This window comes from Glandiceps talaboti, chromosome 4 (genome assembly GCF_964340395.1).
Source record: "Glandiceps talaboti chromosome 4, keGlaTala1.1, whole genome shotgun sequence".
NCBI classification, from domain to species: domain Eukaryota; kingdom Metazoa; phylum Hemichordata; class Enteropneusta; family Spengelidae; genus Glandiceps; species Glandiceps talaboti.
This window is the reverse complement of record NC_135552.1, coordinates 2,592,883-2,609,510: the sequence shown is the minus strand read 5'-3', so window position 1 is coordinate 2,609,510 and position 16,628 is coordinate 2,592,883. Positions and strand designations below refer to the sequence as shown.

The 16,628-nt window shown below is 35.9% G+C and overlaps 1 protein-coding gene across 1 annotated transcript in view; it reads right to left on the bottom strand.

The window, feature by feature from the left end:
• Positions 1–16,628, bottom strand: part of LOC144433663 (uncharacterized) — a 37,843-nt gene that overhangs the window by 11,271 nt on the left and 9,944 nt on the right. The window contains exons 3-5 of the mRNA XM_078122011.1: positions 12,851–14,856; positions 3,108–3,250; positions 743–895 (exon numbers count right to left, since the gene is read on the bottom strand). Coding sequence (XP_077978137.1) covers positions 743–895; positions 3,108–3,250; positions 12,851–14,856 — 2,302 coding nt within the window. The remainder of the gene's footprint in view (positions 1–742; positions 896–3,107; positions 3,251–12,850; positions 14,857–16,628) is intronic.

Sequence of the window (16,628 nt, the reverse complement as noted above, 5' to 3'; positions counted from 1 at the left end):
AACCCAAAACAATCAAAGTGATGTCTAATAATAGAGATGGGAGTCATACACTTTTGTGGAATTTCCAGACAGTGAGGCACAGCTACAAGTAGGTTGGCTTTAATACACAGACTATATAGATTGATAGATAAGATAGTGTTGAGGTATCACCTCATATGGTAGTCATTACTACAGCCATTCTTATCATCAAGGACTTCCATCTTTTCTCTCTCAGTCTGTCTCACCATATAATTTCAAATAAAATGTCTTTTCATTTTATTTTTAAAACCATTTATTAATATGAAGAGATTATTTTAATTAATGTTATATCATATACCATTGGCTATTTTTGATTTGTCACTCTTTTGAAAAAGTTGCAAAGAGTATATTGTTAAGTTTACGTGAAATATCAACGTTTTATAACAATAACATTTGCTGATGTCTGCTTTCAGCCAAAATGAACTATGAAATGTAAGCCAAGACTCTACCATACATGTAGTTGCTGCTGCCAAATCTATGGCAATGCTAACATGACAACAATTATTGTCATCAGAAGTAATGTCATGTAATGACCTTATTCTCCATTTTTTAAATGATGCATTTATTAATCACACTAAAGTTGTAAAAAAAGTACCTGTATTTTATTCTACAGCCATTTAATATTGCTCTGAATAAGGTATATTTGAATTAGCAGACATAACCAAACTTGTAACACATCTGGAACACACTACAAATATCCAATACAAAATCTTGGTTCACTCACCTCAGAGATATCTTTAAGATCCTCTCCTAGGGTGATATTCATATTATTATTAAGTAAGGCTTGGTACAAAGCTGCTCTGATAGCACAGTAATTATCACCACGAATACTACGTAGATTACTACATCTTACTAAGGCTGGAATTCTCTCATAGCCCTGAAATACAACACAAATTAAACACATTTTAATAGTTAATCTCAAATATTTGAGATTGGAATAGATTGACCGACCAAGTTACTGGTAGCTTAGAATCTATGCACACTATTTCATAACTTTTATGGACAATAAAGACTGTAGACTGCCATACTGGTATCTAGGCCATATATAGCACATAGCATGGAAACACTGTACAAATACGCCATGTTTTGTCAATATATTAGACTGCCAGTGCTAGCATATTATTGTCATATCACACAAAAATACTATTGTAATATGCAAGAAGGTTTCACCAAAATATTCAACAAATAAAATATAATCTATGAATTGGTAAGTTTGTGGACCTAAAAACTCACAGGTAATTGGTGAGTTTGTGGACCTAAAAACACTAAATATATGTCAGTAGTGAAAGACAAAGTTAGAAATAACTGTCATACACAAATAGTCAAATAATGAAATTGAATACTCATAGAAAGATACAAATACATGGTATATTGTATATACACTGTATATATGCATGTTTTGGCAGCTGAGAGCAATGCATGTAGGTTATTCACAGTGTCTATAAAACTACTGTTAAGTCTTTCTATGGTGTTATTTCTACAACACTTATATCATGATCTGGTTTTAGGTATAGAAATCATTTCCAAAGAATGTCTCCATTTACAGCTCTATACATTACAAATAATATACAAAGGCATTGTTACATCAAGATTGTCTCCAGGCTACATATTTTTGAGAGAGCAAAGGGGTTACCAAACACAAGTTGTTATACCTGGCTTACCAATCGTTTGTTTTTGTGTGATATTGATATTGACCTTTCCCTCAACCCCATCATTAACACTGACCTCATCATTAACACTGACCCCATCATTAACACTGATCTCATCATTAACACTGACCTCATCATTAACCCTGACCTCATCATTAACACTGACCTCAGCATTAACACTGACCTCATCATTAACACTGACCTCATCATTAACACTGACCTCAGCATTAACACTGACCTCATTATTAACACTGACCTCATCATTAACACTGACCTCATCATTAACACTGACCCCATCATTAACACTGACCCCATCATTAACCCTGACCCCATCATTAACACTGACCTCATCATTAACACTGACCTCATCATTAACCCTGACCTCATCATTAACACTGACCTCAGCATTAACACTGACCTCATCATTAACACTGACCTCATCATTAACACTGACCCCATCATTAACACTGACCCCATCATTAACACTGATCTCATCATTAACACTGACCTCATCATTAACCCTGACCTCATCATTAACACTGACCTCAGCATTAACACTGACCTCATCATTAACACTGACCTCATCATTAACACTGACCTCAGCATTAACACTGACCTCATTATTAACACTGACCTCATCATTAACACTGACCCCATCATTAACACTGACCCCATCATTAACCCTGACCCCATCATTAACACTGACCTCATCATTAACACTGACCTCATCATTAACCCTGACCTCATCATTAACACTGACCTCAGCATTAACACTGACCTCATTATTAACACTGACCTCATCATTAACACTGACCTCATCATTAACACTGACCCCATCATGAACACTGACTTCATCATTAACACTGACCTCATCATTAACACTGACCTCATCATTAACACTGACCTCAGCATTAACACTGACCTCATCATTAACACTGACCTCATCATTAACACTGACCTCATCATTAACCCTGACCTCATCATTAACACTGACCTCATCATTAACACTGACCTCATCATTAACCCTGACCTCATCATTAACACTGACCCCATCATTAACACTGACCTCATCATTAACACTGACCTCAGCATTAACACTGACCTCAGCATTAACACTGACCTCATCATAATGTGTTTTAGTATTTGTAAGTGGACTTTTGTGTGGTTGTTGATTTGAAGTATGAGGGACTCAATGGAAAGAAGCCGACCCTGCAATGCTCTGCATTGTTTGTAACGCTTATTGAGTTTTACCCTGAATAAAGATATTTTATAATAATAATAATAATAATAATAATTAACACTGACCTCATCATTAACACTGACCTCAGCATTAACACTGACATTTTGACAGTGACCTTTCTTACTTCCCCAATATTGACTCTAACCTTTCAATACTGGCCTTTCTTACCACAACATTAACAGTGACCCTATGACACTGACCTTTCTCATGGTCCTGGCATTGACAGTTTGACCTTTCCATTCCCTTTCTGCATACCCAAGGATTGCCTTTTTCTCTCCAACATTGGCAATTCTTTTGGCTGGCTGCTTTCTTAACAAATAAGGATTGGTGTTGTGTGGGGCTGCTAATGAATAGAAAAATAGAAAAAAAATATAAACTATATCACACAGTCACATATACATATTTCAAAATCAGTATATGTTTCCGGGAAACTCCCAAAAAATGTAATGTATGGGGAAGTCTTTACAAGATTTAATATTAGAGGAAAAGTTCAGTCAGCCTTGTTTCTTTTTTTAGTATACTTGTATTGATTACTGCTATCAACTTAGATATGATTTGGGATGATAAACGAGTACCTTGGTACATGTAACCAACTCAGCATTGAAATCTTGTAAAGAAGCCCTACCGTACTTGACATGTGTTTGGCCATTTTCTGCAAGGGTTTATGGGAAATCCTATGATGACATGACAAATACACACTGTACCCTAATCTAATTGACATGACAAATACACACTGTACCCTAATCTAATTGACATGACAAATACACACTGTACCCTAATCTAATTGACATGACAAATACACACTGTACCCTAATCTAATTGACATGACAAATACACACTGTACCCTAATCTAATTGACATGACAAATACACACTGTACCCTAATCTAATTGACATGACAAATACACAATCTCATTTACATAAATATAACACTGATTATATCACTAGACAGTCTAGACTTAAAGATTCTTTGTTGCTTGCACTCCATATTTGTGTTGTTTTCATAAGTGACAACAATGTTGAGCTCAACAATGACAAACTTTTCAGTTTTTAACTTGACAAGAATTTGAGGAAGTCTGTGTGCTTGTTATCAATGATCATATACTTCACTCTTTGTTATGTTGCAATCCTGTATTATAATATCAGTGCACTTGCAAAGAAGGCTATAATATACAAATGTACACATACAAGTCTATACTTGGTTAGTTCTTATTGATTTGTTACTGTTCTTGGTTTTATGAAGGTTACAAAAAAGGATAAAGTTTCCTGTTCTTTTGACATAGACCCCATAAATAATGAAGAGATATACATGTACTTCAATACTATACATCACCTTACTATTTGAATTCATCATACAATTCATTCCAAATTGGGTACTTCCACTTCCAGTGCTCTAGTTTTAATTGAACAGTTATATACAATATAATGTATAGGTGTATTGAATATGAATTTGTCATCATTTCCTAGTTTGTAATTTCTATAATTGTCAACCTGTACCACTAGCTGTGATTTACAAAGAGTCTGTCCTTGGAGGATATCAAAATAGTTTTAAATTGAAAGTTTACTGGCATCTAGTGGGAAATAATTCACTATTTTTAAACTTAATAATATACCTTCTTGACTGTTAATTGACTATAAAATCTCAAAAGAATACAGTTAATGAGTCTATGCCAAGACTTTGTTTTTCACAACAATTTTTCTGTAGAACTTGATAATTTCTATGATCTACACTGTAACAGCACACACTTGTACATGAGTACTGTACAGACTTTTATATAATATGTTTCTCAAGGTTCTATTTCCTCTTGATTATGATAATTTTTAAGATCACACATCACAGATTGTAAAGAAAACCTCTAATATTGATTTCTTCATCTATACATGTACCAACACTTACATATACACAAACTAATGCATTGCTTATTGTACAAAATTGTGAAATGTGCATGTTTAAATGATGAACAGTTGTCAACACATTCCATCTAATGATCTATAATTATTATATATTGAAACTCTTTCAGACTGTACGAACTAATAATCAACGGCCGCTGGTTAAACGTGTAAATGAGAAAACTTTTTTAAAAAGCTATTCAAAAAGTGAATTTTGGATACTTTTTCTGAAGGACAAATTGTGTTATGATGTGAAACAACAGTATGTGGTATAATTGAACTAGGCTGCAGCTCATTGCTGTTTTCCAACTGAGATGGCATTATTTTAATCCTGACAAGGTCACATATCCTGGATTCATTACACACTATTTACATTTAGTACCATACTACCCATTACTTCTATATACAAAATGTACTACCCATTACTTCTATATACAAAATGTACTACCCATTACTTCTATATACAAAATGTACTACCCATTACTTCTATATACAAAATGTACTACCCATTACTTCTATATACAAAATGTACTACCCATTACTTCTATATACAAAATGTACTACCCATTATTTCTATATACAAAATGTACTACCCATTACTTCTATATACAAAATGTACTATCCATTACTTCTATATACAAAATGTACTACCCATTACTTCTATATACAAAATGTACTACCCATTACTTCTATATACAAAATGTACTACCCATTACTTCTATATACAAAATGTACTACCCATTACTTCTATATACAAAATGTACTACCCATTACTTCTATATACAAAATGTACTACCCATTACTTCTATATACAAAATGTACTACCCATTACTTCTATATACAAAATGTACTACCCATTACTTCTATATACAAAATGTACTACCCGTTACTTCTATATACAAAATGTACTACCCATTACTTCTATATATAAAATGTACTACCCATTACTTCTATATACAAAATGTACTACCCATTACTTCTATATACAAAATGTACTACCCATTACTTCTATATACAAAATGTACTACCCATTACTTCTATATACAAAATGTACTACCCATTACTTCTATATATAAAATGTACTACCCATTACTTCTATATACAAAATGTACTACCCATTACTTCTATATACAAAATGTACTACCCATTACTTCTATATACAAAATGTACTACCCATTACTTCTATATACAAAATGTACTACCCATTACTTCTATATACAAAATGTACTACCCATTACTTCTATATACAAAATGTACTACCCATTACTTCTATATACAAAATGTACTACCCGTTACTTCTATATACAAAATGTACTACCCATTACTTCTATATACAAAATGTACTACCCATTACTTCTATATACAAAATGTACTACCCGTTACTTCTATATACAAAATGTACTACCCGTTACTTCTATATACAAAATGTACTACCCATTACTTCTATATACAAAATGTACTACCCATTACTTCTATATACAAAATGTACTACCCATTACTTCTAAGTTCTATATACAAAATGTACTACCCATTACTTCTATATACAAAATGTACTACCCATTACTTCTATATATAAAATGTACTACCCATTACTTCTATATACAAAATGTACTACCCATTACTTCTATATACAAAATGTACTACCCATTACTTCTATATACAAAATGTACTACCCATTACTTCTATATACAAAATGTACTACCCATTACTTCTATATACAAAATGTACTACCCATTACTTCTATATACAAAATGTACTACCCATTACTTCTATATACAAAATGTACTACCCATTACTTCTATATACAAAATGTACTACCCATTACTTCTATATACAAAATGTACTACCCATTACTTCTATATACAAAATGTACTACCCATTACTTCTATATATAAAATGTACTACCCATTACTTCTATATACAAAATGTACTACCCATTACTTCTATATACAAAATGTACTACCCATTACTTCTATATACAAAATGTACTACCCATTACTTCTATATACAAAATGTACTACCCATTACTTCTATATACAAAATGTACTACCCATTACTTCTATATACAAAATGTAGATGTACAACAATTCTTTGCTGAAATCAAAATACTAAATTTTATGCAGTTTTCATTTCAATTCAACTCTACTTATTACACAAGCAATGGTCCAAATAATTGCAGCAATACTTGATACTTTGGTTTAAATTCACTGTTAAAAACATTGGCCACATTTACCCTTATTTTTGTGTGTATAATCAGGTTTTTTTTAAGGCCAGTAAGCCAGTAAATGTTATCTGGGTTCCCTGATTAATTTACCAGAGTTCCCCCGAGGGTGTGGCCATGAAACAACAGAAAACATAAAATACTTCGAAAATGATGTTTTAACTAATAAAAAAGTAAGTTAACTTCACAAAATATCTTCAGAATGATCATATTTTTTTTAAAAAAACAATGCACAGTCCAATTGTATGTTTTTCTTTGCAGCAGAGTACAAAGAGTTGATTGTTTTTATTTTGATACACAACATGTACCCCTGTCGCAATCAACATAAAGCAACGCAGCACTAATGTTGCAATTTTTGTTGCCACTGCTGTGTCTAACTACTTCATGTCACTGTGCAGTTGGTAAGGAAGCCAATCAAAAGAAAATGAAATAAAAGGAGAGGGATTGAAGGGAATCTTAGCGTTAGATACTGACATACAATGTAGCCATGGAAAATCTGACTTTTGTATTTGTTCTTAAAAGAAGTAAATCATAGACATAGCGACTTTGAAAACCATAGATTTTGGAGTACATGTGCGACCCCCTGTACAGGTGTGAGCAATGCTAGTCAGATATGAACAACAGGGTTGCTACAGGGTATTATTCCACCATAGCTGTTACATGTACAAAATGTATGTAAACAACTGTGTGCTAGGTACATGTACATATGTATGCAGTACATAGCTACATGTATGGTACTGGGATGTGCAAAACAGTCATGGCACAGAGGTGGTATTCCACATCCATGCTACAGGTGGAGTCATGATGGGTGAATGGCTAGCGTGACCGGCTTGGAATCTACAGGTTGCAGGTTCGAGCCCCGTCGCTGCCTGCTGTTTGTTTCTGAGTGGCTAAAGTCCTTGGGCAAGATTTGAACCACGACTGTGCCTCAGTCAACCCAGCTGTATAACTGGGGACCTGGTAGGATGTAGGTTGCAATGTGAAGGCTTTAATCCTATGCGCTTAAATGGCTGCAATGGATTGTATGCTCCCCGGGGAGTTGAGGAAGACTAAAGGGCCGTTGTGCCATTCTGATCCGAGCCAGGGGTAATAATTGTAAAGCGCTTTGAGCACGGAGTGGGAAAGCGCTATATAAGAAACCAACATTATTATTATTATTATTACAGGTATATTTTTCACAACCATGTACTAGGGCTGTGGAAAAACATACCCTGTAATGGGGCTGTGAGGCACACAGTTGGTACATAGCTGTGCTCTTAAGAGCAGAAGAATTCTTCCTAGCACTAGGATGTGGCCACATCCTAGCACTAGGACGTGTACATCCTAGAGTTAGGATGTACAAGGTTCCATGTATACAAAAAGTGTACCTGGTGCATATATTGTTAGTGGGAAGCCCAGGTAAAATCTTTCAACAAATGAAGCTTTGGTAGCTTCTATATGCAGTCTATTAAGTACTAACAAAGAATTGTATAGCATAATGTTATGTCTGATATACATGGTAATAATATCATCTGCTTTAATACACTGTACATACACAAATGTACACAATTCAACCATGTTCAGACTGGTGTACTCTATGCACATATGTTCTAGCTAAATAATAGTCAGAATTCAACCAGCACAATGACACTGAATACAATGCAATGATAGAGATGACACATTTACAGGAACTAAAACATCAACATTATCTCTCTTTGCATGATTGTATTTTCATATTTAAAATCATCAACTGTTGATGATACAATGGCTACTTTTTTCATCCACAGAATAAATGATACATGTATATTTCAATTAGCTTAATAACACACTGAAAGTGATTTGTTCTTGAGCTAGGTAAACACTGAACAATGGATGAGTTGTAAAATACAAATGTACATCAGTATCCAGGATAACTGAATACACTACTGTGAGTTGACTTGGTAACACACTAAACTGGTATTATTGAATAAAGCATACAGACAATGTATTTAGGGAAGAAATTCTGTGTGCTACATGTATTCAAGAATATTCATAGATTTGATTATCCCGGTACAAATACAATGTACTGGTACATGTACAATGTACATCTTCTCTTTGCTATAATATTTTGCAGAATATAAATGACTAGCTAAATTGATGTATGGTGATTCTGTACATTGTAGAGTCAGTGTTGATGTTATGGGTGGTGAGTGGGTAAATTCTACTGTACATTGTAAAGTCAGTGTTGATGTTATGGGTGGTGAGTGGGTCAATTCTACTGTACATTGTAAAGTCAGTGTTGTTGTTATGGGTGGTGAGTGGGTAAATTCTACTGTACATTGTAAAGTCAGTGTTGATGTTATGGGTGGTGATTGGGTAAATTCTACTGTAAATTGTAAAGTCAGTGTTGTTGTTATGGGTGGTGAGTAGGTAAATTCTACTGTACATTGTAAAGTCAGTGTTGTTGTTATGGGTGGTGAGTGGGTCAATTCTACTGTACATTGTAAAGTCAGTGTTGTTGTTATGGGTGGTGAGTGGGTCAATTCTACTGTACATTGTAAAGTCAGTGTTGTTGTTATGGGTGGTGATGGCCAGTTCCCAAATAATATGGTGATGTATAATACTACGTATGCCATTGACATCTCTGATCTATACTACATGTACTTGGCATTCTAGATGTAGATGGCCAATTCATAAATTACTTTATACAAAATTGTACATAATATACTTTTAGTTAGATAAACTTCCACATGGCCAAGTCACAAATCACATACATGTACATTGTACATGTGTACTAGACTAGACTACATGTAGACCAGACTAGACCAGACTAGACTAGACTAGACCAGACTAGACCAGACTAGACTAGACTAGACTAGACTAAACCAAACTAGACCAGACCAGACCAGACCAGACTAGACTAGACTAGACCAGACTAGACCAGACTAGACTAGACTAGACTAGACTAAACCAAACTAGACCAGACCAGACCAGACTAGACTAGACTAGACCAGACTAGACCAGACTAGACTAGACTAGACTAAACCAAACTAGACCAGACTAGACTAGACTAGACCAGACTAGACCAGACTAGACTAGACTAGACTAAACCAAACTAGACCAGACCAGACCAGACTAGACTAGACTAGACTAGACCAGACTAGACTATATTAGACTAGACTATACCAGACTAGACTATACCAGACTTGACTAGACTAGACTAGACCAGACTAGACTAGACCAGACTAGACTAGACTAGATTAGACTAGACTAGACTATACTATACCAGACTAGACCAGACTAGACTAGACTATACCAGACTAGACTAGACTATAGACTAGACTAAACTAGACTATAGACTAGACTAGACTATAGACTAGACTATAGACTATACACTAGACTATAGACTAGACTATAGACTAGACTATAGACTAGACTAGACTATAGACCAGACTAGACTAGACTAGAATAGACTATACCAGACTAGACTATAGACTAGACTAACTACATGTAGACTAGACTATAGACTAGACTAGACTAGACTATAGACTAGACTAGACTAGACTAGACTATAGACTAGACTAGACTATAGACTAGACTAGACTACACTAGACTATAGACTAGACTAGACTATAGACTAGACTATAGACTAGACTAGACTATAGACAAGACTAGACTAGACTATAGACTAGACTACACTAGACTATAGACTAGACTAGACTAGACTATAGACTAGACTACACTAGACTATAGACTAGACTACGCTAGACTATAGACTAGACTAGACTATAGACTAGACCAGACTAACTAGACTAGACTAGACTATAGACTAGACTAGACTAGACTATAGACTATAGACTATAGACTAGACCAGACCAACTAGACTAGACTAGACTCGACAAGACTACTACATTGTCTGCAGGTCTGTGATCAGGGATCTGCCGACGCCGGTCGGCACCGGTCGCTAGCGTCCGGGACTCAGTCTTGCCAACCACCACTCAAAGGTTGCCGACCACCACCTTCAAGTGTCACAATTGGTTTAACATCGACCCCCACGCTCACTTTAATAATTACACATTCATTTTCTGCCCACATGGGCGTATTGATTTAAAAGATAATGAAGTATGAAAATGTCTTTGAGAAAAGAACAATGTAGACGACCATTTATTACAATAATGACAAATACTCGACTATTTATAAAGACGAAGTGTGAACTGACAACAGCTGACGCTATACATTGCTATCTGCATGTGTACAGTGATATAATAAACAAGTCATTGAGAATGACATAACCCCCGCTATGATTGGGTTTAAGGAATTATCACTACTCTGATCACGCAACAACACTTGTGAACTTAAATCAAACAGACTTAGATATGTTGTGTCTGCTCATTGGACATGGAACATGCCTACTCATGTTGTGTCGTATCACGATGAAAATGGATATGCACATGTATGTCATAGAACACTGTCCTAATATCAACTTTGAATGAGATCTGTTCAAGCATGTCTGAGTTATGGCTTTGGACATGGAAAATTCACAAACAAAATGGCTGCTAGGCGGCCATATTGGATCGTATCACGATGAAAATGGATATGCACATGTATGTCATAGAACACTGTCCTAATACCAACTTTGAATGAGATATGTTCAAACATGTCTGAGTTATGGCTTTGGACATGGAAAATTCGCAAACAAAATGGCTGCTAGGCGGCCATATTGGATCGTATCACAACAACAATTAATATGCACATGTATGTCATAGAACACTGTCCTAATACCAACTTTGAATGAGATCTGTTCAAGCATCATTGCATGTCTGAGTTATGGCTTTAGACAGGGAAAATTTGAAAACAAAATGGCTGCTAGGTGGCCATATTGGATTGTATCATGAAACAAATTGACGTGCATATGTATGCCATTGTATGTTGTCCCTGTACCAAGTTTGAAAAAAATCTGTCCAGACATCTCCAAGAAACGGCTCTGGACGGACAGACGGACACACGGACGCACGGACAGACGGAACCCAATCCATAAGTCCCCGTCCCGGACTTCGTCCGGCGGGGACTAAAACACTCTTTTAGCTTTGGTTTTAGCTTGGTTGACAATCATCATCAATATAACATCTACATGTATACATGTTAATTTTGCACTATTAACACTACATACATGTAAATGTATACATTGTACATGTCCAATGTCATCATACAGTCTTCTGCTTAGTTATTTCAACATACATGTAACTTCATAGATCTGATACAAATGCATTTTGGGCTACTTTGAAAACAAAATGGTACACCCCAAATTTCTTTAAATATTTCAGAAGCACCATCAAATACAATGTAATTCAGCTTTCACATCAGGAAAATTTGGCAAGATTAAGTAAACTCTGGTTTTCTTACCAATTCAATGGTCCTAAAGGCACTTCTACAATAACATTATGCTTTATTGGATAAAACCTATCTAACTGCAATACCCTGTGAACCTATCAAACTGCAATACCCTGTGAACCTATCAAACTGCAATACCCTGTGAACCTATCAAACTGCAATACCCTGTGAACCTATCAAACTGTAATACCCTGTGAACCTATCAAACTGCAATACCCTGTGAACCTATCAAACTGCAATACCCTGTGAACCTATCAAACTGCAATACCCTGTGAACCTATCAAACTGCAATACCCTGTGAACCTATCAAACTGCAATACCCTGTGAACCTATCAAACTGCAATACCCTGTGAACCTATCAAACTGCAATACCCTGTGAACCTATCAAAATGCAATACCCTGTGAACCTATCAAAATGCAATACCCTGTGAATTTCTTACACATCCAGAGTAAAACTCTATCATAATAATATTTTCTTACATACCTTTTTGACGCCTATCTCCTCTGGGTGGGTTTAAAGTTTGCCCTATGGCACCTGCACTATAGATATCTAGTTCTGGATCTTCAAAATTTGCCAAGTCTGGTACCACATCACTTGGCAGTTGTGAATTATCACGATAACTTATACCAGCACTACGAGGCTTCACACCTGTATTGGCATCACTTGGCAGCTTGGACTTGTAACTCAAACTTGCAGCAGTGTTGCTAGGTGTGGTTTCTGTAAAATTTAACTGGATCGCATCTGTTGTCAAGACAGACTTGGTCGGTGGTTGTGCAAATGTCTGTTGTCTCACTTCAGTATTTTTCGATAGGGAAGGAGTGGTAGACTTTCCTGACTCTGTTTCTGATATATGTAATTCTACAGTTTCATCAATTGTAACGTTACTTGTTAAAGTAGATACTGGTTTGTTGGCAGAGTCATCTGATCTACTCTTGTCTGTACCAAAATCATAATTTCTGAAACTCAAATCATTTAGACCGTGATCACCATCAAATTCTAACTTTCTGGTAGCGAAATTTTCACTGACAACAGCAGCGTATACACCTACTTTATCTAACTCATCTGCACTCCTTGACCATTCATAAGCATCCAAGTCAGTTGCCATGACTCTACCACGTTGAATCAATCTGCTTCTCTGTGGAGGTTGTTGACCTCTGGGTAAAGTCCCATAGATGCTAGCTGCTTTGCTCTTTGCCATTGTATTTGGTGTAAAATTTAGATGTGTCTTCTGCCAGTCTCCATTCGGCTCCCTTGTCTGTAGGTTTGAAGTCACACCTTGCTGACCTTTCATGTCCTGAGACTGAGTATCCAGGTCTGTAGTTTGCCAACTTTTTTCAGACCCCATCACTGGAACAGTTCTCTGCAGCTTTTCTCCAAGTTGACGAGTATTACTGACATGTACCATCTCACTCAAGTCTAGATTACAATGTGGCTTTTGAGAAACAGATGACTCAACACCTAACTTGGAATTCCCCATTCTGTCATCATTGCACATGCTCCCAGATAGAAACCATTCTTCACGTGACATCACAGTTTTGTTTCCCTTCAGGGGCTCTAGACTTGGACTTTGCTGTTTTGAAAGGAATGCTTGGTCGAGATCAGTCTCCTCATAGCGACACATTTCTTGATGAGGTGTTTTGTTTGCTTGTTCTCTCTCAGCTATCTTCTTAGAGTAAGACACAAACACTTCTGGTTGCTTGGTTGGTTTAATCTCAACTTTCTCTTCAACTTGAAATGCTTTTGGGGATGTGGCAGTTGTCTTTTGTTTTGATTCTAGTTTATCAGAGTAAATGGTAGTAACATCTTTTATCTTTTGGTTTGTATCAAATTGGTTTAACTCTTCTGCCCCTGGAACGATTACAAAACTCTTATAAGGATCCACTTCTTCCTGTCCTCCATTCTTATCTATCATGACAAAACTGTCTCCAGGCTTTGAATTCAATTCTCTTACTTTTTCTTCAGTGACATTCTCCTTCAAAGCTTTAGTTTTATGATTCCATCGAGGTATACGGTATTTTTTTGGAGAGCCATCAAGTTTACGAATCTCAAAGTTCTCACTTACATTGCTACAAGTACTGTTTAGACTTGACTTTCGACTTGATGAAGCAGTAACTAGTGTATTATCAGATCTGTGCAAGGAGCCACCTTTCTTGGGACTGTCTATAATTTCAAAGTCGCTTGCACTTTTATCATTGTCGTCCGAGCCTTTATGCTTCTTTCTCCCTTTTTTCCCTTTGACTTTCCCCTTTGGTGAGGTTGCATCAATGCTGTGTTCACTCACTACTGAGTCATTCAAGTTATCCCTTGAATGTTCATCATCTGTGACAGATTGACTGTTAATGCTATCTGGTTTGCTTTGTGATGTACCCATGGTTGTGGTATATTGTAGAGAAGATTGTAGTGCTAGCTGTACACACACACGGCAGTTGCTCAGATAGTTTTTTAGAAATTGAGGATGTAAAAGTAACCAGCATTCTGAAAAACCACAACTGTAAAAGAGTAAAATGAAAATAATAAAATTAAAATGTGATATTACAATATTGTTCTCACTACATTATACATGTATGTCTCAATGTGTTTCCTTTAAACCCTCCCCTCCCCCTCCCCATGATTAGCCATATAAACTCTAGCCATATAAACTGCTACATGTACAAATGTAGTCCTTTCTATACATAGATCCAATAAATCAAGGCTAGTTTAAAGAGACACACATCATCCTTGCCACCAGTGGTTGGTCAATAATTGTCAGTTGTACATCAACTGTATAGTTTAGTCTAATATAGTCTAGTCTGGTATAGTCTAGTCTAGTCTGGTATAGTCTAGTCTAGTCTAGTCTAATATAGTCTAGTCTGGTATAGTCTAGTCTAATATAGTCTAGTCTGGTATAGTCTAGTCTAGTCTAGTCTAATATAGTCTAGTCTGGTATAGTCTAGTCTGGTATAGTATAGTCTAGTCTAATCTAGTCTATAGTCTAGTCTGGTATAGTCTAGTCTAGTCTAGTCTAATATAGTCTAGTCTGGTATAGTCTAGTCTGGTATAGTCTAGTCTAATATAGTCTAGTCTGGTATAGTCTAGTCTAGTCTAGTCTAATATAGTCTAGTCTGGTATAGTCTAGTCTAGTCTAGTCTAATATAGTCTAGTCTGGTATAGTCTAGTCTAGTCTGGTAAAGTCTAGTATAGTCTAGTCTGGTATATATAGTACACATGTAAATATGGGGTCTATAGTACACATGTAAATATTGGGTCTATAGTACACATGTAAATATGGGGTCTATAGTACACATGTAAATATGGGGTCTATAGTACACATGTACATACAGGGTCTATAGTACACATGTAAATATGGGGTCTATAGTACACATGTAAATATGGGGTGTATAGTACACATGTAAATATGGGGTCTATAGTACACATATAGATATGGGGTCTATAGTACACATATAAATACAGGGTCTATAGTACACATGTAAATATGGGGTCTATAGTACACATATAAATACAGGGTCTATAGTACACATGTAAATATGGGGTCTATAGTACACATGTAAATATGGGGTCTATAGTACACATGTAAATATGGGGTCTATAGTACACATGTAAATATGGGGTCTATAGTACACATGTAAATATGGGGTCTATAGTACACATGTAAATATGGGGTCTATAGTACACATGTAAATATGGGGTCTATAGTACACATCTACATGTACCGTTGTACGGGCATAGAAGCATAGTGTCAGTCGATAAATGTACAAAAAAATGTTTAAATTGTTCCTACCAAATAGAAGTCTTTCTGGGATGTTTGATATGCATAGTTAAACACCGAATGACTGGAACAGCGCACTTTAGATAAAGTTATAATTGAAACGGGTCGAGATCCGAGACGGCGTTGAAAATGCAAACAAAATGGACTTTGCCTCCAACACGAGCAGGTTTACCTTGAATGTTACCCCACATCAATTTACTTAGTTCGACTTACTTGGATGCAGCTATTTAATACTGTTCTCATCGGCGGTACTATCCAAAACGTTGACACGTTTAAATAAAGGTGATTTCACTCGAATTACCCACTTTGCCGAGAGAACTGAACTCTGAGATAAGAAAAGGGGGATCCCGGGAAATCCTATAGGCCACATACTATTACAAGCCCCATATTTGAACATTGTACACTCGACTCGAATGAAAATTTTCAGGTCATCGTCATTCAGTTTTCGCCTACGCACTAATAGTCAGTATGAATCACTATTTGACAGTACAGGTG